General features: G+C 43.1%; 5 gene segments (V, D, J or C); 4 read left to right on the top strand and 1 right to left on the bottom strand.

Moving 5' to 3' along the window:
• Nucleotides 1-155: 155 nt before the first annotated feature.
• On the bottom strand, nucleotides 156-2,310 carry LOC113126349 (Ig kappa-b4 chain C region-like). The segment is given in 3 exon segments: nucleotides 156-638; nucleotides 1,381-1,434; nucleotides 2,292-2,310. Coding segments are annotated over 3 exon segments (396 nt in total).
• A 2,081-nt stretch (nucleotides 2,311-4,391) lies between these two features.
• LOC113126682 (immunoglobulin kappa variable 2-29-like) lies at nucleotides 4,392-5,077 on the top strand. The segment is given in 2 exon segments: nucleotides 4,392-4,441; nucleotides 4,658-5,077. Coding segments are annotated over 2 exon segments (354 nt in total).
• A 10,253-nt stretch (nucleotides 5,078-15,330) lies between these two features.
• Nucleotides 15,331-16,587, top strand: LOC113126678 (probable non-functional immunoglobulin kappa variable 6D-41). The segment is given in 2 exon segments: nucleotides 15,331-15,384; nucleotides 15,601-16,587. Coding segments are annotated over 2 exon segments (357 nt in total).
• Nucleotides 16,588-17,714: 1,127 nt separating this feature from the next.
• LOC113126643 (immunoglobulin kappa variable 4-1-like) lies at nucleotides 17,715-18,328 on the top strand. The segment is given in 2 exon segments: nucleotides 17,715-17,777; nucleotides 17,875-18,328. Coding segments are annotated over 2 exon segments (393 nt in total).
• Nucleotides 18,329-19,599: 1,271 nt separating this feature from the next.
• LOC113126659 (immunoglobulin kappa variable 6D-21-like) lies at nucleotides 19,600-20,178 on the top strand. The segment is given in 2 exon segments: nucleotides 19,600-19,654; nucleotides 19,871-20,178. Coding segments are annotated over 2 exon segments (363 nt in total).
• The last annotated feature ends 910 nt before the right edge of the window (nucleotides 20,179-21,088 follow it).

Genomic DNA, 21,088 nt, shown 5'->3' with positions numbered 1-21,088 from the left:
GTAATGATTCTATCCACACATACCACATACAGCAGTCGTTTTCTTTTCTTTACTACAGATCACAATTTTTATCTGTAAACACTGTCAGTATAATTGTAGAACTGTGTGTTAATGTTAAAATAACCTAATCAATAAATAACACACAGGGAAACAACTGATTTGATGATCTGATCTTTATTAGTCTGGAAACTTTGACACAATCACCGTTAGAGAAAACTAGCAAACATATCTGGAAGGAAGAAAAAAATAGAAAGAGACTTTCAGAGTGAAACCAGAATCAGAGTAAAACCAGAATCAGAGTCCCAGTGAGTCAGGTCAGAACTGGGAACACTGGTCTCTCCTCAGTGTCTCTGTGACCGGACTCTGGGAGCCCTGGGTGGCTTCACAGGTCACAGAGCCCACCTTCCCCCACTGGTCTGCAGGGAGCCTCAGGGTGCTGCTCCAGCTGTAGCGGCCGTCCTCCCCCAGCACCCCGGGGCTCCTGCTCTCCTCCCCGCTGCTGCTTCTGCCGTCCACCTTCCAGGTCAGACTCCATTCTGAGGGGAAGCCCTTGTTGGCCAGGCACATGAGCGTGGCCTTCCCCTGCTGCAGCTCCTGGCTGGAGGGGCCCAGCACCGTCAGGGTGGGACGGGCATCACCTAGGAGACACCGATCGGCTTAGAGCACAGGTACCACACAGCTGTCAATCAAACAGCACACACCTGGACACCTTTCCTGTGTCAGAGTGGATTTTCTCCTTTAAGGACTTTGTGTCAGATGGTTTTTCTGCTCCACCAGTCACTGACTCACACATTGTTTCACTTCCCTTTAACAAACCTCTCATGCACATCAGCACAGAGACCGTCCTCATATGACCTGAAATATATCAGGCCACACTGCAAACAGACTGATTCTACTATTCAACAGCTGCATGTCTCTGATTTTTCATTTCAACTCTTTAATGGAAAGAACAAACTACAGTTTGAATCCGTTTACAGTTTTGATGGTTTGGTTCAAAGACGTGATATTTTAACTGTCAAATTATAAAAAGTGCAAACGATTATCAGAAACTTTTATAGACGTGATCAGACACAAATAATCAGCGTCCAAAAATCTGATTTTATAAAAAACAAACAGCCTCAGAAAAATGTCAAAATTCATTCCCACTGAGATTTAAAGACATTTGAAATAGTCAGATATTTTCATCTCAGTTATCAGTGTTTTAGCTCAAAGTCAGAACACTTCAAAACAGACAATTAAAGACCAAACTTGGAAAAACATTTAAAGGACAATTGGTGTTTTTCAGATTTTACATCTGAACTAGAAAATGGAAAGTTCAGTAAATCTCTTTGGTTTTCAAAATAAAAGGGGATGAAAATATTTTAAAATTCAGAAACTTACTTCCAACATCCAGTCTGGTTCCTCCACCAAAAGTCCTCCACAGTGACACAAAGTGACTGAGGCGTCGTACAAAAACCTCTCAGTGCAGAGACACGGCTCTCTGAGTCTGAAACAAACAGTCAACAAAAACAGTCTGTAAAACACAGCTGCTGTTATAAACATGAACTAAAACTGAGCTCCAGAAAACACCCAAATTAATTCATATGTTGAATATTTAGTAGATTTTTAACGTTTCAAATTCAAACTAAACGTTTTAGACGTTAAATCATTCAAAACATTTAAAACAAACATTATTGAAAAAAATTCACAAAACAAATCCACATAAACATCAACATGACACATTTCTAATCAATACTGTGATAAAGTGATTGGTCCATTAATAATCAGCCTGATCAGAGTGATCCAAGTCCCTGTTGGACTCAGTCAGAACATTTCCATAGAGAGCCACTTTGCATCAGCAGCACCATGCTCCAGTGCTCTGGGACAGTTTATAGTCCTGAGAGTTGAACACTGGATGACTGACAGCTGTCCTTCATGACAACAGAAGCCACAGAAATCCTCCTCATCAAAAACATGACTCTGATCTCCGTCCTCATCTGGACTCTCCTCTGCTTCACTCAGGGTGAGGAAAATCTCTTTTCTGTCATGTGAAAATCATTTGCAGTGTCGCTGAGTTTCACCTCAGCTTCTCATGTCCAGTGTTTCTTCTCTCTCCTCAGAGTCTGTTGGACAAAATGTGGTTTTGACTCAGCCAGCAGCCAAATCCCTGCAGCCTGGTCAAACTGTCACTATTGATTGTAAGGCCAGTCCAAAAGTAGCACAGTACTCTGGATCACAGTACTACCTCTCCTGGTACCAACAGAAACCTGGAGAAGCTCCTAAACTTCTGATCTACAGAACATCAGACAGACAGTCAGGAATCTCATCCATATTCAGTGGAAGTGGAGCAGGAAATGGAATCGACTTCACTCTGATCATCAGTGGAGTCCAGGCTGAAGATGCAGCAGTTTATTACTGTCAGAGTTTACACAACATCAACAGTCAGTACGTGTTCACACAGTGAAAAATGGTCGTACAAAAACCTCCCTCAGTCAGACTGAACAGAAACTGAACTGACTGCTGCAGCTGGAAACTACTGCAGAGACTGATACAGTTCACTGAGGACACACACACACACACACACACACACACACACACACACATCAACATTTAACAAAAACAGGTCCAATGATCCAAAATGATGTTGATGGAATTTAAACTCCTTTCTCCATGACAGCGTCTCACCATCCTTTCATATCCCAGTATAATCCCATGGTTTTAAGGGATTGGCCAAAGAATCAAGATGAGCCAAACTGGGACAGTCAGTGAGAAAATGCCTGCTCATGACCTTTGCCCTCAGCCTCATATTGGATCCCAGCTGTTTCAAGTCCTGTTCCCAGTCCAATATAAACTCATCAGCAGCAGAAACCTTCATGATTAAAGACCCAAACAGCCTCTGCACATACAGCTCATATCCCTACATCAACATATATATACAGTGAATCTGGTGACAAATGACATTCGTCTGAACACAGACGCTGGCAGAGTCTCTGTCTTAGTACTGTTGGATCTGAGTGCTGCTTTTGACACAGTGGACCATGTGATCCTGTTACTGGCACTGGTACTGCCCTTAAATGGTTTAAGTCCTATCTTGACGACAGGAAGTACTTCATTGAAATTGGTAACTGTGTCTCAGACCAAATGGCATTTACATGTGGGGTCCCCCAGGGGTCTATCTTGGGACCCCTCTTGTTCTATCTTTACATGTTTCCTTTAGGCCAGTTAATACGCAGCAATAATGTGTCCTACCATAACTATGCAGATGACACTCAGATTTACATTTCACTCACAGCAGGTGAATATGGACCAGTCGATTCACTGTGTCACTGCATTGAACAGATCACTGTGTGGATGCAAAACAACTTTCTCCAAATAAACAGTGACAAGACTGAAATAATCATCTTTGGGCCACAGAAAAGAAAGAGAAAATGTCAGCAGTCACCTTGAGTCTCTTTCTCTAAAATCTAAATATCAGGCCAGAAATCTAGGGGTAATCATGGACTGAGACTTAAATTTTAACAGCCACATTAAATCAATAACATCATCAGCATTTTACCATCTCAAAAAATTGCCAGAATCAAAGGGATCATATCTAAACCAGACTTGGAGAGACTAATCTATGCATTTATCTCCAGCAGGTTAGATTACTGTAACTGCTCACGGGACTCTCAAAACAAGCTGGTAAGCAGCTGCAGTACATTCAGAATGCTGCTGCTCGGGTCCTGACCAGAACCAGGAAGTACAACCACATTACTCCTGTTCTCAGATCTCTGCACTGGCTTCCTGTCGCTCAGAGAATAGACTCTAAAACAGCCCTGCTTGTGTATAAGTCTCTTCATGGCTCAGCACCACAGAACATCTCTGACATGTTGATGAACCATCTTGAACTCTGAGAACATCAGGGACAGGCCTTGTGCTTGTGCCCAGAGTCAGGACTAAACAGGGAGAAGCAGCGTTTCAGTTTTATGATGTTTTATGCAGCAAAATCAAAGAAACTTGGTGAGACTAAAAGTTCTGTGTGCAGCTTTCAGTCCCATCACATGATCATCCGCAGGACACTGGCTTCAGAGTCAAAGCATCATTTCACTTTGGCAAACTCATGTCTCAGCTTCACTTGGTGAAATCTCCACTTTACAAACACACAAACATGTCACAGCTGTTTTCACATCAATCTACAAAGAAGTGGACGAGTTCACTGCCAGACTGTTTGATCCTGTACATGTGAATATGCAGCAGTGAGGAGGAAGCAGGCTGCCATGGTGAGGGCAGCTGCAGCTGACTGACTCTGTGTGTTTGCATATGTGTCCTGCCTCTGTGCTCCAGACGTTAAGAGGCCAGTGTTGATCAGTGGCCGTCCAGGCCTTTCAGAGCCACCCACACACCGGCAGCACCATGATGATGATGATGATGAGGATGATGTCTCTGACTCTACTGCTGGCCACCCTGGGGCTCCTGGTTCAGGGTGAGACTCTCTTCTGAAAACTTTGCTTCAGGATGCAGCGAGGTTCACCACCATGATGTTCTGCTCTGATGGAGAAACACTGACACGAGCAGCAATGAGCTTCTTCCATCTATTGTCCATGTTAAAGAAATTATCCTCTTCTGTTTGGATGATGATCGTCTTTCTCCAAGCTGGACTGGTCTCAATAAGCCTTCTCCTCTTTTTCATGTTTTCCAGGTTCATCAGGACAAATCACCCTGACTCAGTCTCCTGGATCTCAGTCTGTTGTTCCAGGACAGACTGTCAACATCAAATGTAAAGCCAGTTCAAGTGTTGGCAGCTACCTCCACTGGTACCTTCAGAAACCTGGAGAAGCTCCTAAACTCCTGATTAATGATGCTACAACCCGTCAGTCTGGAGATTCTGATCGTTTCAGTGGGATTCAGTCTGGGACTGACTTCACTCTGACCATCAGTAGAGTTCAGGCTGAAGATGCAGGAGTTTATTACTGTCAGCAGGGTTACAGCTCGTTCACACAGTGAAACAACGTCGTACAAAAACCTCCCTCAGCTGCAGAGGAACTGATCTGACTCCACAGCTGCACTGAAACTCAAACAATATCAAAATATGTGGTTTACCATCAAAATATGTTTTGACATTAATTTTAATCATTTTATGACTTTTAATTCATCCAACACATAATTTAGTAACTAGTTAAAGCAGAGTTTAGATCAGGGTTTCTGTGTTACAGTGAATGTTTGCTCTTCACATCAGGAAAAACATATTTCCAAAGAACTGGGTGACACTACAATTAGCAAACTGTTTTATATGTTTCTCAAAATATTGATTTGTCCCCACATTATAATAATAATGAAAAAAAATTAATCAGTGAACAGAAAAACAATTCACAAACAGATAAAATAATTGACCCACTATAGACCATGTTGACATTTTTATTTATTAACTTAATCATTGAAGTATTTTATTTTTATGTTTGTGACTTCTCATAAATAATGAAAAAGCAGATTTGTTGCAGTTTAAAGTTTTCATAGTAAATGTTATATATACAACATTATTATTGAACTACAGATTCATATTGTTGTTTGTTGTTTTTATGTCCAACAAATTCAGATGTTCCTCCCTCTCCAACATCAGTGAAGGAAAAGTTTCCATAAAAGTAAAAACTAGAAATCTTAATTGAGACGTCTCTAAATTGATGTAAATGTTTCAATGATGTTCACGTGTGCTGAGTTTGAATATCTGGATTAGAATTAATGCCTTTGTTTTGTAAAGAAAGAGCATCACAGTGTCTGTTGTCAGATCTTTTGTTCTTTCAGACTGACACTGCTCAAATGTAAAAAATATTTGAATTTGAAAGTAGTTTTTCACTTTTTGAGTGTCTCTATATGCTGATGATATTTGACTTTATATTTCCAATGTCTACATTTCCTCAGACACTGAATATTTGTTTCCTCAGAAAATTAATAAGGATATAAACTTTTAATTGCACAAAAGTAAATTACACTTATCTATTACTATCATCTGGGCTAAAAAAGTAAAATATTGTTGAGAGCAAAGAATGAATGTGATGAATAAAAAAAAAAAAAAAAAAAAAAAAAAAGGTTAAAGTGCAAATAATTCAAATGATACCTCATAAAAACAGTCTGTAAAACACAGCTGCTGATATAAACATGAACTAAAACTGAGCTCCAGAAAACACCCAAATTAAGCCTCACCCTGTACCAGGTCTACAGAGTCTGGAAGTGAGTGTAGACTAGAAAGAAGGGACTACAGGGCCCCAGTCCCAAGGCAGCTACCCCAAAGCTTTACCTGCTGAGAGTGAAGTAGTTCATACCTGTTCACAGTAGATGGTCACATATGCACATACAGGCTGATTCACTATTGCACCTATTTATCTCAGTGACTGGCCCCACATGGTGTTTAGCAAAACAAAGCAAGTTGATATTAAAAGGAAACAGGAAAATTATACAACACACCAAAATTAACGCACTGGCCTCTTTAAAAAGGGCTTAAAACAAACAGCGGCCTCCATAATTGGAAATGAGGTCCCTGAGAACCAGTACCAGAACCAAACACACAGATAAAGCCCACAGTTTTATTTCCAACTTCCACATTAGACCCAAAGGCCAAATAATGAGCGAGTGCAGCTGAAGGCCTCTCAGCCTGATTGGAAATATTCACCATCAGGAACCGGATGATGCTCCAGTCAAAACGGGCCCACACGACCCAAATCACAAGAACCGGTGCAGCCCGGATGGAGCTCGGCTGCGGTTCGGCCCATATTATCTTCACTCACACACAGTCAAAGGGAAGAAACAGACACTTACGGTTCTGTTCCTCTTCGACACTGGATGTGGAAAACTGGAGGAGAAACAGCAGCGGAACCTGGAATCCACGGCAGAGGACCCACTCAGCCCCGGCGGTCCGTCTGACCCTGCATCCCGCCTCGGTCCAAAGTCCAGGCGCCTGGTCCGAGCGGCTCCACGTCGGACCCCGCTGACCCGGTTGTGCCAGCCGAGGGCGCCAATATCCCCAACTAGCCACCTGCAGCTAACACTTAGCTTGTTAGCGCCGCTAGCTTAGCGGCTAACGCTGCCTGACGGCGGCCCGACACGCACAGCGGCTCCAAACGTCAGACTACGGACCGGAAAAGACAACAACTCGCTATCACTTGGATCTGCTGTGACTCCTGTCTCTCCTCAAACGCTCCCCCACCTCCAAAACTCTGGTCCTCCTCAATCGTTTGGCCTCCGGTGGCTCTGGGTTTGTTTTCTCTCCCGCCCCTCATCTCCGCAGCCAATCACAGCCCGACCTGGCTGACTGACAGGTCGATGACCAATAGAAGTTGCGCATTTAGCTACAGGTGTTGTTCCAGGTGAGGTACCCACCCAGCTAATAGGATTTATGACCTGGATTATTAACTGCACTGACCAAAGTACTTGCAGTTGTGTCCCCTTAGTAAAAGGTCTGAATTGACCCCGTTTTAGAAATTAAACTGTTTTAATCCCGAGTTTTTCCCTCCAGGGCTGCACAGTGAATGTTTCTCAAAATGCAGACGGACTCAGGAAAAACATCAGATCTGCTCCTCACATCAGGACTGTTCAGGAAAACATGTTCCCAAAGAACTGGAGGACACTGCAGTCAGCAAGTGACTTATTTATTATTTAACTACATTATATTAAAGACAATCAGTCAACAGGAAATTATTTCATATATACCTCAAATATTTGAGCCATTACTGAACTATAGACTGTGTCAACCTGTTCTTTGTTTTTAATCTATTTATTCAAGTGTTAGTAACAACAGATCTGCTGCAGTTTTCAGATGAGTAAATGTAGTACATCCAACATTATTAACAAAGCACAGATTTGTATTGTTGTGTGTATTTTTCTGTTGGTTCGATGTTCAATAGAATGAGGTGTTTCTCCTCCAAACAACAGCAAAGAATAAGTTTTAATTTAATTTTTCTCATGATGTTGATTCAGAGTTTGGATGTCTGGATTAAACATATAATGCTTTTATTTTGAAAAGGAAGACCATCATAGTGTCTGTTGTCAGCTCTTTCAGACTCTGCTCACATGTAAAAATGTCTTTATTTGAAAGGAGTTTCTCACTGATCTGTGTCTCTATATGCTGATGATATTTAACTTTATATTTCCAATCTCTACGTTCTGTCAGAGGTTCTGCAGATTCTTTTCTTGGGGAAATTAGTGAAGAAATAAACTTTTTAAATAGACAAAGTAAATGAAACAACAAAATCACTTCATTATTCTCATGTGGTAATACACAGTGTTAAAGTGTTGATGAGGACAAAGAATGAATGTGTTGAAAATAAAAGGTCAAAGTGCAAATGTTTGAATTCATTTGGACTCTACTAATAAATAAAACACTTAGAAAAACCTGAAACTACATCAGTCCATCTGTCACTGGACATACTATAATACATCCCATAATTTTGAATACAGCATAAAATCTTTATCACACACTATTGTGATGTTGAATCAATGCACAAACATCCATTCTGTATTCTGATTTTTATATCTTTAAATAACTTGACAAAGTGATGATTCTATCCACACATACCACATACAGCAGTCGTTTTCTTTTTTTACTACAGATCACAATTTATATCTGTAAACACTGTCAGTATAATTGTAGAACTGTGTGTTAATGTTAAAATAACCTAATCAATAAATAACACACAGGGAAACAGAACTGATTTGATGATCTGATCTTTATTAGTCTGGAAACTTTGACACAATCACCGTTAGAGAAAACTAGCAAACATATCTGGAAGGAAGAAAAAAAATAGAAAGAGATTTTCAGAGTAAAACCAGAATCAGAGTAAAACCAGAATCAGAGTCCCAGTGAATCAGGTTAGGAGTAGGAACATTGGTCACCCCTCAGTGTCTGCACCGGACACTGGGAGCCCTGGGTGGTCTCAGAGGTCGCAGAGCCCACCTTCCTCCACTGGTGTGCAGGGAGCCTCAGGGTGCTGCTCCCCCTAGGAGACACCAATCAGCTTAGAGAACAAGTAGCACACAGCTGTCAATCAAACCGCACACAACTGCATAAAACAGTTGAACTTACTTTTAAGTGTGGCTGAAGGATCTAGCGCCCATGGTAGCCAGGCCCTCTGTAGGGGTGCAGAGGACAGTGGAACTGGAGGAGCGGAGAGTACGAGGCGGAGAACAGATATGAAGTAGATCAGTGATGTATGGTGGGGCAATAGAGTGGAGGGCTCTGTAGGTGAGAAGGAGGATTTTATAGTTTATACGGAAGGACACAGGGAGCCAGTGAAGTTGTTTAAGGACAGGGGTAATATGATGTGAGAATGGAGTTCTGGTGATGATTCGGGCAGCAGAGTTCTGGACAAGTTGAAGTTTATGAAGTGATTTGAGAGGTAGACCAGTGAGGAGTGAGTTACAGTAATCCAAACGAGAGGTGACAAAGGCATTAACGAGTATGGCCGTGCTATCGATGGTGAGTGAAGAACGGATGTGGTTTATGTTACGGAGATGGGAGTAGGCCGACCGGGTAGTGGTATTGATATGCTGAGTGAAGGAGAGAGTACCGTCTAGGATGACACCCAGGCTTTTAACTTGGGGGGAGGGGAGGACAGTATTGTTGTCAATTAGAATGGAGAAGTTGCTGGTTTTAGAAAGGGTGGATTTGGTGCCCACGAGGAGAATTTCAGTTTTGTCGGGGTTGAGTTTCAAAAAGTTATGGGTGAACCAGGATTTGATATTATGTAAGCAGCTAAGGAGGGAGGGAGGGGGGAGGGTAGAAGATGGAGCAGCAGAGAGGTAGAGCTGGGTGTCGTCTGCATAACAGTGGAAATTGATGTTATGTTGCCTAAAGATATGTCCGAGAGGAAGGAGATAAATAATGAAGAGGAGGGGCCCCAGGACAGAGCCCTGGGGCACGCCACAACTGACAGTAGAGGGCTGGGAGTGGAAGTTCTGGAGATGGACGGACTGGGTGCGGTCAGAGAGGTAGGAGGTGAACCATGAGAGGACCGAGCCGATGCCGATGGAAGCAAGGCGATGGAGGAGAATATTGTGCAAGATGGTGTCAAAAGCTGCAGTTAGGTCAAGGAGGATGAGGATGGAGACAAGGCCAGAGTCTGCGGCTACTAGGAGGTCGTTGGTGATTTTGACCAGGGCAGTTTCAGTGCTGTGAAGATGGTGGAAACCAGATTGAAAGTGTTCGTATAGGCTATTGGTGGCAAGGTGGGTATGGACCTGGTGGTGGACAACTTTTTCAAGAATTTTAGAGAGGAACGGGAGATTGGAGATAGGGCGGAAGTTGTTAAGGTTCGCAGGATCGAGACCAGGTTTTTTTAGGATTGGTGTGATGATGGCTGTCTTGAGTGATGGGGGTACGATACCAGAACTGAGGGAAGTGTGAATAATGTGGGTAAGATGAGGAAGGAGAGAGGGGAGACAGAGCTTGACAAGGTTGGTTGGTAGGGGGTCAAGTTTGCAGGTTGAGGGTTTGGATTTGAGGATCAGGGAAGAGATAACCGTGGTGGGTGGAATGATAAAACTCGAAAGCAGGGAGGATACTGATAGACAGGGTAGGGTACAGTGGAGGCAGTTCGCAGTGTCACAGATGGGGGGAAATTGCTGGTGTATATTTTCGATTTTTGATGAGAAGAAATCCAGGAAGTTATTGCACAAGGTGGTGGAGAGTGAGGGGAAGAGAGGAGTATCGGGAGGGCCCAATAAATTTTTGACAGTGGAGAAGAGGGAACGCGTGGAGCCAGAGGCGGATACAATAAGAGAGGCATAGAAGTCAGATTTTGTTTGAGTAATGGTTTGCTTGTACTTCAGTATGTGGTTTAGGTATAAGTCCTTGTGGGTGGATGAACCGGTTTTTTTGAAGAGACGTTCAAGGCGACGGGCTTGGGTTTTGAGGAGGCGGAGTTCGGGGGTGTACCATGGAGCAGAGTGCGTAAAGGATACAGATCTAGTTTTGAGTGGGGCGAAGGTGTCGAGTAGATTTCGTAGATCACGGTTGAAATTGGATAACATGTTGGAGAGGGACGGTGTATAATTGGTACATGAAAGTTTGTTGAGAGCAGCAGTGAAGGAGGGGAGGTCGATGTTCTTTAAGTTACGGAAGGTGATGGTGCGGGAGAGGTGGGTTTTGAAGATAGGTAGTTTGGAGTTAAAGCAGACTAGTTTGTGGTCGGAGAAGGAGGTGTCGAGGGTAGAACATGACTGAGCTGTGACGCCAGAGCAGCAGACTAAGTCGAGGGTGTGGCCTAGAGAATGTGTTGGGGAGGTGATGTATTGTTGGAGCCCAAAGCTGTCCAGACAGGAAATTAAGTCTTTTGTTGTGGTGTTGTTGGGATTGTCGAAGTGGATGTTAAAATCACCAAGAAGAATTATGTTGGCTGACAGAGAGATGAGGTTAGCTAAGAGGTCAGACAGTTCATCCAGGAAGGTCGGGTTAGGTTTTGGTGGGCGGTAGATAGTGGCCAAGAAGGTTGGTGTGTGAGCGTGAAAACGTGCTATGAGAGCTTCAAAGGACTGAAAGGTGACAGTGGGGTGGATGGATATTTTGTATTTAAGGTTGAACAGTATGGCGAGGCCGCCACCGCGTCCCGAGAGGCGTGGATGGGTGAGATATGTGAAACCAGGAGGAATAGATTGATTAAGTTCAGTGAAGTCGTTGGGCTGCTGCCAGGTTTCAGTTAAGCACAAGATGTCGAGATTGTGTTTTAGAATAATGTCAAAGATGAGGGATGCTTTTTGAGAGAGGGAGCGAACGTTAAGTAGCCCAAAATGAGTGTTATGGAAAGGTGTGGACTCCATGTATCTGGGGATGTTAGCTAGAACAGAGTGGTTGATCAGGCGTATACCAGGTTTCCTCGGCTGAGGTCGGGAGGATGACCAGATGGAGGGGATTGGTAGTATGGAGTCAGATAGTCAGGCTTGTGGGACAGAATGGACAGGTTGTCCAGTGTTAGCGTGTGGGTTACAGTGAACTGCATGTTGAATGTTGGTGGAAAGTATATGGGAGCCCAGGCGGTTAGGATGCAGACCATCTCCTGCAAAGAAGGCAGGTCAGTTCCATAAAAGGTTGAAGTTGTCGATGAATTGGAGATTGTAGGACAGGGAGACAGACTTGAGCCAGGTGTTGAGACTGAGGATTCTACTGAAGCGGCCAGAGCCTCTTCCAAACGTGGGGATGGGACCAGACATGAAAATAGTCTTACCACAGTTGCTTAGGAGGTGGAGGAGAGAGAGAAAATCCTTTTTAGTTAGTTCAGACTGGTGGAGTGACGTGTCACAAGTTCCAATATGAACAATCATTCTAATGATGGAAGACGGAAGTGTTGGCAGTAATCCAGGAAGCATGGCCAAGATGTCTGAGGCCGTAGCTCCAGGGAGACAGTGAGTAGTGGCGTTGAAAAAGCATACATTCCTTATAATTGAGTCTCCGATGATTAACGTGGTTGGGGGAAAAAGGGGGCATGGAGAAGACGCCAGTAGTTGGCCGTTTGAGTCGTGTCGTCTTGCTGACTGGTGGGGAGGCGGGGCGGTGACATCAGGTGCTGAGGTGGAAGATGGAGGCGGCAGTTCGATTGGTCCGTAGCTAGGGAGCCCGTGAGGCCTTCCGAAGGATCCTACGGCGCACTGATGTAGTAGCTGAGCGGGATGGAGACTGTTTTCCGCCGGGGCAACGGGCTCCGCGAGGAGCACTTGGACTAAGGCGGGGGCAGCGGGTGTCGTCAGAGGGGAGCGAGAGCAGGTGACGGCGCCGAACGACATTGGCAGGTGACGGGTGTTGTTGGGATACCGGATCGTTCCGCTCCGGTACGTGATTGACGGATGAGACAGTATGTAGGTCCGGAGTGGCAGAAGACAGAAGTGCAAATCGATTGGAGAGGTCTAGGGGGGGACGCGGAGACCCGTGGAGATATTTTTTCCGCCCACGGACCGCAACCTCGGTCCAGGAGGACCGAAGACATGGTGTAGAAGAGGAGGAGGATCGTGGACAGGTTGACGGGTCCCATGGGGCAGTGTCCTGGAGAGTGAAGGTAAGTGTGGAGATCTTCCTCGACTGCTGGAGGGCAATGTCCCTGAAGCTAGTCAGTATGGAGTCTTTCTGTTGGAGATCGTGAGAGAGGCGGCGTATTTCCTGCTTTAATTTGGTGATTTCATTGTTTGCTAGACGGAGTAGTAGATTGGCATTGTCCGAGTTGGTATTGTCAGGTAGTGTTGGCGTTGTTGTTGTTGTTGTTCTTGGTGTTGGTGGCGTTGTAGGTGCCTCACTGATTGTGTTGGTCGCCATCTTGTCGGTGTTTGAATCTGCTGCATCTTCAGTCTGGACTCTAATGATGGTCAGAGTGAAGTCAGAGTTTGATCCATGGCCTGTAAAACGACCTGGAGTCCCTGATGCTCGACGATTTCCCCAGGAAATGAGCGGTTTAGGACTTTCTCCATCTCTCTGTTGGTACCAGGATAGACGATCTGAATTATCCACATCCTGGCTGGTCTTACATCTGATGGTGACGGTGTCTCCCAGAGCAGATCTCACTGCTCCAGGCTGAGTCACTGTGACCTGGCCTCTGGACTCTGAGGACACAGAGACAAAAACATAAATCAGCCTCATGGTTTTGTCGGCTTCATTTCACAGCGACGGATGTTCATAGAGGAGAGGAGTTGGATTCTCTGGACTTTACCTGTCCCACGGCAGCAGAGGAGAGTCCAGATGAGAACGGAGATCAGAGTCATGTTTTTGATGAGGAGGATTTCTGTGGCTTCTGCTGTCATGAAGGACAGCTGTCAGTCATCCAGTGACTGACAGCGACATTCAACTCTCAGGACAATAAACTGTCCCAGAGCACTGGAGCATGGTGCTGCTGATGCAAAGTGGCTCTTGTGGAAAAGTCAGACCTTGTGACTTTCACCCGAGTTCATTAATGGAGGGATAAAAGAGGCCGGAGTGGAAGTTAGGAATCGGCACACCGGTTTATTGTACAAGTACAGAGACGTCTCCGGAGATCAGCTCACACACGCAGGCAGAGAGATCTGATCTATAGGTGGAAACTATACAATGTTTATAGCAGTTGACCACCGCCCCACCATACCAGTAGTTTTCCACCAAAAGGAATTTATTGTATTACCTTATATGGAGTTGTTATTCCCTTGTTGTCTTTTATGTGTTCTGGGTGGTGGTCGCTGGTCGCTGAGCAAGGTAAGGCCAGTTACTTACTGATACCAGCTGCAACGAACGCGATTGGCTGGCCGAGTCACATGACTCTCAGCAATGCCACGTTGATGTAGTGGTGCGTTCAGGGACTCATGGGTGTGAAAGAATACTAACCAAGGCGGGTTTGAACCTGGGTTAGAGAAGACCACCATAGTATTTGTTGTTAGCTCTGATTTTTATATATTTAAATAACTTAAATAAGTAATGATTCTATCCACACATACCACATACAGCAGTCGTTTTCTTTTTTTACTACAGATCACAATTTATATCTGTAAAAACTGTCAGTATAATTGTAGAACTGTGTGTTAATGTTAAAATAACCTAATCAGTAAATGACACACAGGGAAACAGAACTGATTTGATGATCTGATCTTTATTAGTCTGGAAAGTTTGACACAATCACCGTTTGTTGTACTAGCAAACATATCTGGAAGGAAGAAAAAAAAAGAAAGAGATTTTCAGAGTAAAACCAGAATCAGAGTCCAGTGTTTCTGTGAAAATCATTGGCAGTGTCGCTGAGTTTCACCTCAGCTTCTCATGTCCAGTGTTTCTTCTCTCTCCTCAGAGTCTGTTGGACAAAATGTGGTTTTGACGCAGCCAGCAGCCAAATCCCTGCAGCCTGGTCAAACTGTCACTATTGACTGTAAGGCCAGTACATCAGTACTCTGGACCACAGTACTACCTCACGTGGTACCAACAGAAACCTGGAGAAGCTCCTAAACTTCTGATCTACCCAACATAAAACAGATGGTCAGGAATCTCACCCAGATTCAGTGGAAGTGGAGCAGGAAATGGAATCGACTTCACTCTGACCATCAGTGGAGTCCAGGCTGAAGATGCAGCAGTTTATTACTATCAGAGTTTTCACAACATCAGCAGTCAGCCTGTGTTCACACAGTGAAAAATGTTTGTACAAAAACCTCCCTCAGTCAGACTGAACAGAAACTGAACTGCCAGACTGTTTGATCCTGTACATGTGAATATGCAGCAGTGAGGAGGAAGCAGGCTGCCATGGTGAGGGCAGCTGCAGCTGACTGACTCTGTGTGTTTGCATATGTGTCCTGCCTCTGTGCTTCAGACGTTAAGAGGCCAGTGTTGATCAGTGGCCGTCCAGGCCTTTCAGAGCCACCCACACGCCGGCAGCACCATGATGATGATGATGAAGATGATGTCTCTGACTCTACTGCTGGCCACCCTGGGGCTCCTGGTTCAGGGTGAGACTCTCTTCTGAAAACCTTGCTTTAGGATGCAGCCAGGTTCACCACAATGATGTTCTGCTCTGATGGAGAAACGCTGACACGAGCAGCACTGAGCTTCTTCCATCTATTGTCCATGTTAAAGAAATGATCCTCTTCTGTTTGGATGATGATCGTCTTTCTCCAAGCTGGACTGGTCTCAATAAGCCTTCTCCTCTTTTTCATGTTTGCCAGGTTCATCAGGACAAAAAACCCTGACTCAGTCTCCTGGATCTCAGTCTGTTGTTCCAGGACAGACTGTCAGCATCAAATGTAAAGCCAGTTCAGGTGTGAGTAATGATTTGCACTGGTACCTTCAGAAACCTGGTGAAGCTCCTAAACTCCTGATTTATTATGCTACAAACCGTCACTCTGGAGTTTCTGATCGTTTCAGTGGGAGTCAGTCTGGGACTGACTTCACTCTGACCATCAGTAGAGTTCAGGCTGAAGATGCAGGAGTTTATTACTGTCAGCAGGGTTACAACTACCCGTTCACACAGTGAAACAGCGTCGTACAAAAGCCTCCCTCAGCTGCAGAGGAACTGATCTGACTCCACAGCTGCACTGAAAATGTAAAACATCTGAGTTTTCACTCAAAATAATGTGATTAACTAAAATTCACTTTTTACATGTTAACACCAGATACAGTTTTTAGCCCATTCAGACTTTTATATAAACTGGATGAGAAACATTGAGCTGGACATCAAACTAAAACTACTGATGTTTCAATTCTGATAACTTTAATCCACAGTACAACAACATGTGAACACTAAAACTTTTGATATTTGCTTCATGTTTCACTATTTTACACTGAAATACTCATATTACTACATATCATTATATCGTTTACTTCACGTTGTAAAATTAGTATATATGTCATATTTCATTCCTGGGAGAGGTTCTCTTCTCCACATGTCATTTATGTTTCAAAGCAAAAATGCTTTATGGACAATATGCTGACATGTACTAACACTTTAATTTATCAAATGTTTTGATTTGTTAAAATTTGTCTTTGTGCCTGAACTCTTCAACAGAAGCAGAGTGTCCATATTTCCAGTTTTATATCTTTCTATGCTGATGATGAACTATTTATTTGAAATTCTGAAAATATTTTTGATTATTGTTAAATTGAAAAAAAAAGTTTTTTATATTAATGAAAAATAAAAGAACTGATTTGATGAAGATTATTTTTATGATATGGAAACTCTAATCTTTGTTGGCCTTGTTGGCCAGGCACATGAGCGTGGCCTTCCCCTGCTGCAGCTCCTCACTGGAGGGGCCCAACACTGTCAGGGTGGGGCCCCCTTGAGGAGGAGAGAACAAATTGTAGAGAAACTGGGAGTTTGGATGAAACTGGTCTTCAGTGTTTCATTTCCCTCTCTGAGCTCAGTAACCATGGGAACAGACAGGCATCACTGCTGAACCATGGCAACAGGCAGGTTTCAGTACTACAGATAAACAGGTAACGTGTCACTTAGTTTCTCTGATGTGTTAAAGTTCAATCTGTAAACTACTGAGGTTTAAAGAAACTCATCATTTGTTATCTGACATGTGAGGTTTACATTTCCATGATGTACAAAATTCTCCGCTGAAACATAAAAGACCTGAATCATAAATGTGAGATTTGTTCATTCAACGTGAACATTAGATATAGAATTACGTTTTAAACCCCCTCAAACATTCAGACTCCTGTATAAATAGAATCATGTTGAATGATTCTCATTGGACACACAGGACGACTTGGGACAATTTAAATATTTGAGTAAGATCTAGTAAATTTATGAAATATTCTTTCCCCAGTACTTAGACTGAAAATTAAAAACTTTTCAGAACATTTTTTAGACATAATACTTTTGTCAAATTGAAGGTTTAGAAATAGCTGAAATTTAAATTCCAGTCAAACCAAATGTTTAACTGTAGATTGTGTTCTGTTCAAACACATTCTGTGATTTGTAAAACACAGCTGCTGTTATAAACATGAACTAAAACTGAGCTCAGGAAAAGACCCAAATTAATTCATTTGTTGAATATTTAGTAGATTTTTAAGATTTAAAACAGATATTTATGAAAAAAAATCCACAAATCAACACATTCCTAATCAATACTGTGATAAAGTGATTGATCCATTAATAATCAGCCTGATCAGAGTGATCCAAGTCCCTGTTGGACTCAGTCAGAACATTTCCATAGAGAGCCACTTTGCATCAGCAGCACCATGCTCCAGTGCTCTGGGACAGTTTATAGTCCTGAGAGTTGAACACTGGATGACTGACAGCTGTTCTTCATGACAACAGAAGCCACAGAAATCCTCCTCATCAAAAACATGACTCTGATCTCCGTCCTCATCTGGACTCTCCTCTGCTTCACTCAGGGTGAGGAAAATCTCTTTTCTGTCATGTGAAAATCATTTGCAGTGTCGCTGAGTTTAACCTCAGCTTCTCATGTCCAGTGTTTCTTCTCTCTCCTCAGGGTCTGTTGGACAAAATGTGGTTGTGACTCAGCCAGCAGCCAAATCCCTGCAGCCTGGTCAAACTGTCACTATTGACTGTAAGGCCAGTCCAAAAGTAGCACAGTACTCTGGATCACAGTACTACCTCTCCTGGTACCAACAGAAACCTGGAGAAGCTCCTAAACTTCTGATCTACAGAACATCAGACAGACAGTCAGGAATCTCATCCAGATTCAGTGGAAGTGGAGCAGGAAATGGAATCGACTTCACTCTGACCATCAGTGGAGTCCAGGCTGAAGATGCAGCAGTTTATTACTGTAAGAGTTATCACTACATCAACAGTCAGGTTGTGTTCACACAGTGAAAAATGGTCGTACAAAAACCTCCCTCAGTCAGACTGAACAGAAACTGAACTGACTGCTGCAGCTGGAAACTACTGCAGAGACTGATACAGTTCACTGAGGACACACACACACACACACACACACACACACAGGTCAAATCACCATTTAACAAAAACAGGTCCAATGATCCAAAATGATGTTGATGGAATTTAAACTCCTTTCTCCATGACAGCGTCTCACCATCCTTTCATATCTCAGTATAATCCCATGGTTTTAAGGGATTGGCCAAAGAATCAAGATGAGCCAAACTGGGACAGTCAGTGAGAAAATGCCTGTTCATGACCTTTGCCCTCAGCCTCATACCGGATCCCAGCTGTTTTAAGTCCTGTTCCCAGTCCAATATAAAGTCATCAGCAGCAGAAACCTTCATGATTAAAGACCCAAACAGCCTCTGCACATACAGCTCATATCCCTACATGAACATATATATACAGTGAATCTGGTGACAAATGACATTCGTCTGAACACCGATGCTGACAGAGTCTCTGTCTTAGTACTGTTGGATCTGAGTGCTGCTTTTGACACAGTGGATCATGTGATCCTGTTAAAAAGGTTAGAGGACTGGATTGGCATCTCTGCTACTGCCCTTAAATGGTTTAAGTCCTGTCTTGGCGACAGGAAGTATTTCATTGAAATTGGTAACTGTGTCTCAGACCAAATGGTGTTTACATGTGGGGTCCCACAGGGGTCTATCTTGGGTCCCCTTTTGTTCAATCCTTACACGTTTCCTTTACGCCAGTTAATACACAGCAATAATGTGTCCTACCATAACTATGCAGATGACACTCAGATATACATCAAACTCACCAACATGTTCACAGCGGTTGTCGCATAAAACTCAGAAATCAAACAGGCTCAGTGAGACTAAAAGTTCTGTGTGCAGCTTTCAGTCCCATCACATGATCATCCTCAGCACATGGACTTTCCCAGTTGTCACTGAGCTGTGGATGTTCAAATTTCCATTCCTCTGAGCATTTTGGGACAAATGATCCACACTGGCTTCAGAGTCAAAGCATCATTTCACTTTGGCAAACTCATGTCTCAGCTTCACTTGGTGAAATCTCCACTTTACAAACACACAAACATGTCACAGCTGTTTTCACATCAATCTACGAAGAAGTGGACGAGTTCACTGCCAGACTGTTTGATCCTGTACATGTGAATATGCAGCAGTGAGGAGGAAGCAGGCTGCCATGGTGAGGGCAGCTGCAGCTGACTGACTCTGTGTGTTTGCATATGTGTCCTGCCTCTGTGCTCCAGACATTAAGAGGCCAGTGTTGATCAGTGGCCGTCCAGGCCTTTCAGAGCCACCCACACGCCGGCAGCACCATGATGATGATGATGAGGATGATGTCTCTGACTCTACTGCTGGCCACCCTGGGGCTCCTGGTTCAGGGTGAGACTCTCTTCTGAAAACTTTGTTTCAGGATGCAGCCAGGTTCACCACAATGATGTTCTGCTCTGATGGAGAAACGCTGACACGAGCAGCACTGAGCTTCTTCCATCTATTGTCCATGTTAAAGAAATGATCCTCTTCTGTTTGGATGATGATCGTCTTTCTCCAAGCTGGACTGGTCTCAATAAGCCTTCTCCTCTTTTTCATGTTTTCCAGGTTCATCAGGACAAATCACCCTGACTCAGTCTCCTGGATCTCAGTCTGTTGTTCCAGGAATGACTGTCAACATCAGATGTCAAGCCAGTTCAAGTGTTGGCAGCTACCTCCACTGGTACCTTCAGAAACCTGGAGAAGCTCCTAAACTCCTGATTTATTTAGCTTCAAACCGTCACTCTGGAGTTTCTGATCGTTTCAGTGGAAGTGGATCTGGGACTGACTTCACTCTGACCATCAGTAGAGTTCAGGCTGAAGATGCAGGAGTTTATTACTGTCAGCAGGGTAACAGCTTCCCGTTCACACAGTGAAACAACGTCGTACAAAAACCTCCCTCAGCTGCAGAGGAACTGATCTAACTCGACAGCTGCACTGAAAAAGTAAAACATCTGAGTTTTCACTCAAAATAATGTGATTAACTAAAATTCACTTTTTACATTTTAACACCAGATACAGTTTTTAGCCCATTAAGACTTTTATATCAACAGGATGAGAAACATTGAGCTGGACATCAAACTAAAACTACTGATGTTTCAATTCTCTGATAACTTTAATCCACAGTACAACAACATGTGAACACTAAAACTTTAGATATTTGCTTCATGTTTCACTATTTTACACTGAAATACTCATATTACTACATATCATTATATCGTTTACTTCACGTTGTAAAATTAGTATATATGTCATATTTCATTCCTGGGAGAGGTTCTCTTCTCCACATGTCATTTATGTTTCAAAGCAAAAATGCTTCATGGACAATATGCTGACATGTACTAACACTTTAATTTATCAAATATATATTTATATACAAATTATATTTATATTTGTTAAAATTTGTCTTTGAGCCTGAACTCTTCAACAGAAGCAGAGTGTCCATATTTCCAGTTTTATATCTTTCTATGCTGATGATGAACTATTTATTTCAAATTCTGCAAATATTTTTGAATATTGTTAAATTAAAAAAAAGGTTTTTGTAATAATGAAAAATAAAAGAACTGATTTGATGAAGATTATTTTTATTATATGGAAACTGCAATACACAGAAAATACACAGAAACACTGAGATAATTTGGTGAATCTTTCTACTGAAACATGTCAACTACAGAATGAGAGTCAGTTACAGAGTAAAACCAGAATCAGAGTAAAACCAGAATCAGAGTCCCAGTGAGTCAGGTCAGGACTGGGAACACTGGTCTCTCCTCAGTGTCTCTGTGACCG

Source organism: Mastacembelus armatus, chromosome 11 (genome assembly GCF_900324485.2).
Source record: "Mastacembelus armatus chromosome 11, fMasArm1.2, whole genome shotgun sequence".
NCBI classification, from domain to species: domain Eukaryota; kingdom Metazoa; phylum Chordata; class Actinopteri; order Synbranchiformes; family Mastacembelidae; genus Mastacembelus; species Mastacembelus armatus.
The sequence above is the reverse complement of the archived record's forward strand: the minus strand, read 5'-3'. Positions and strand labels throughout refer to the sequence as shown.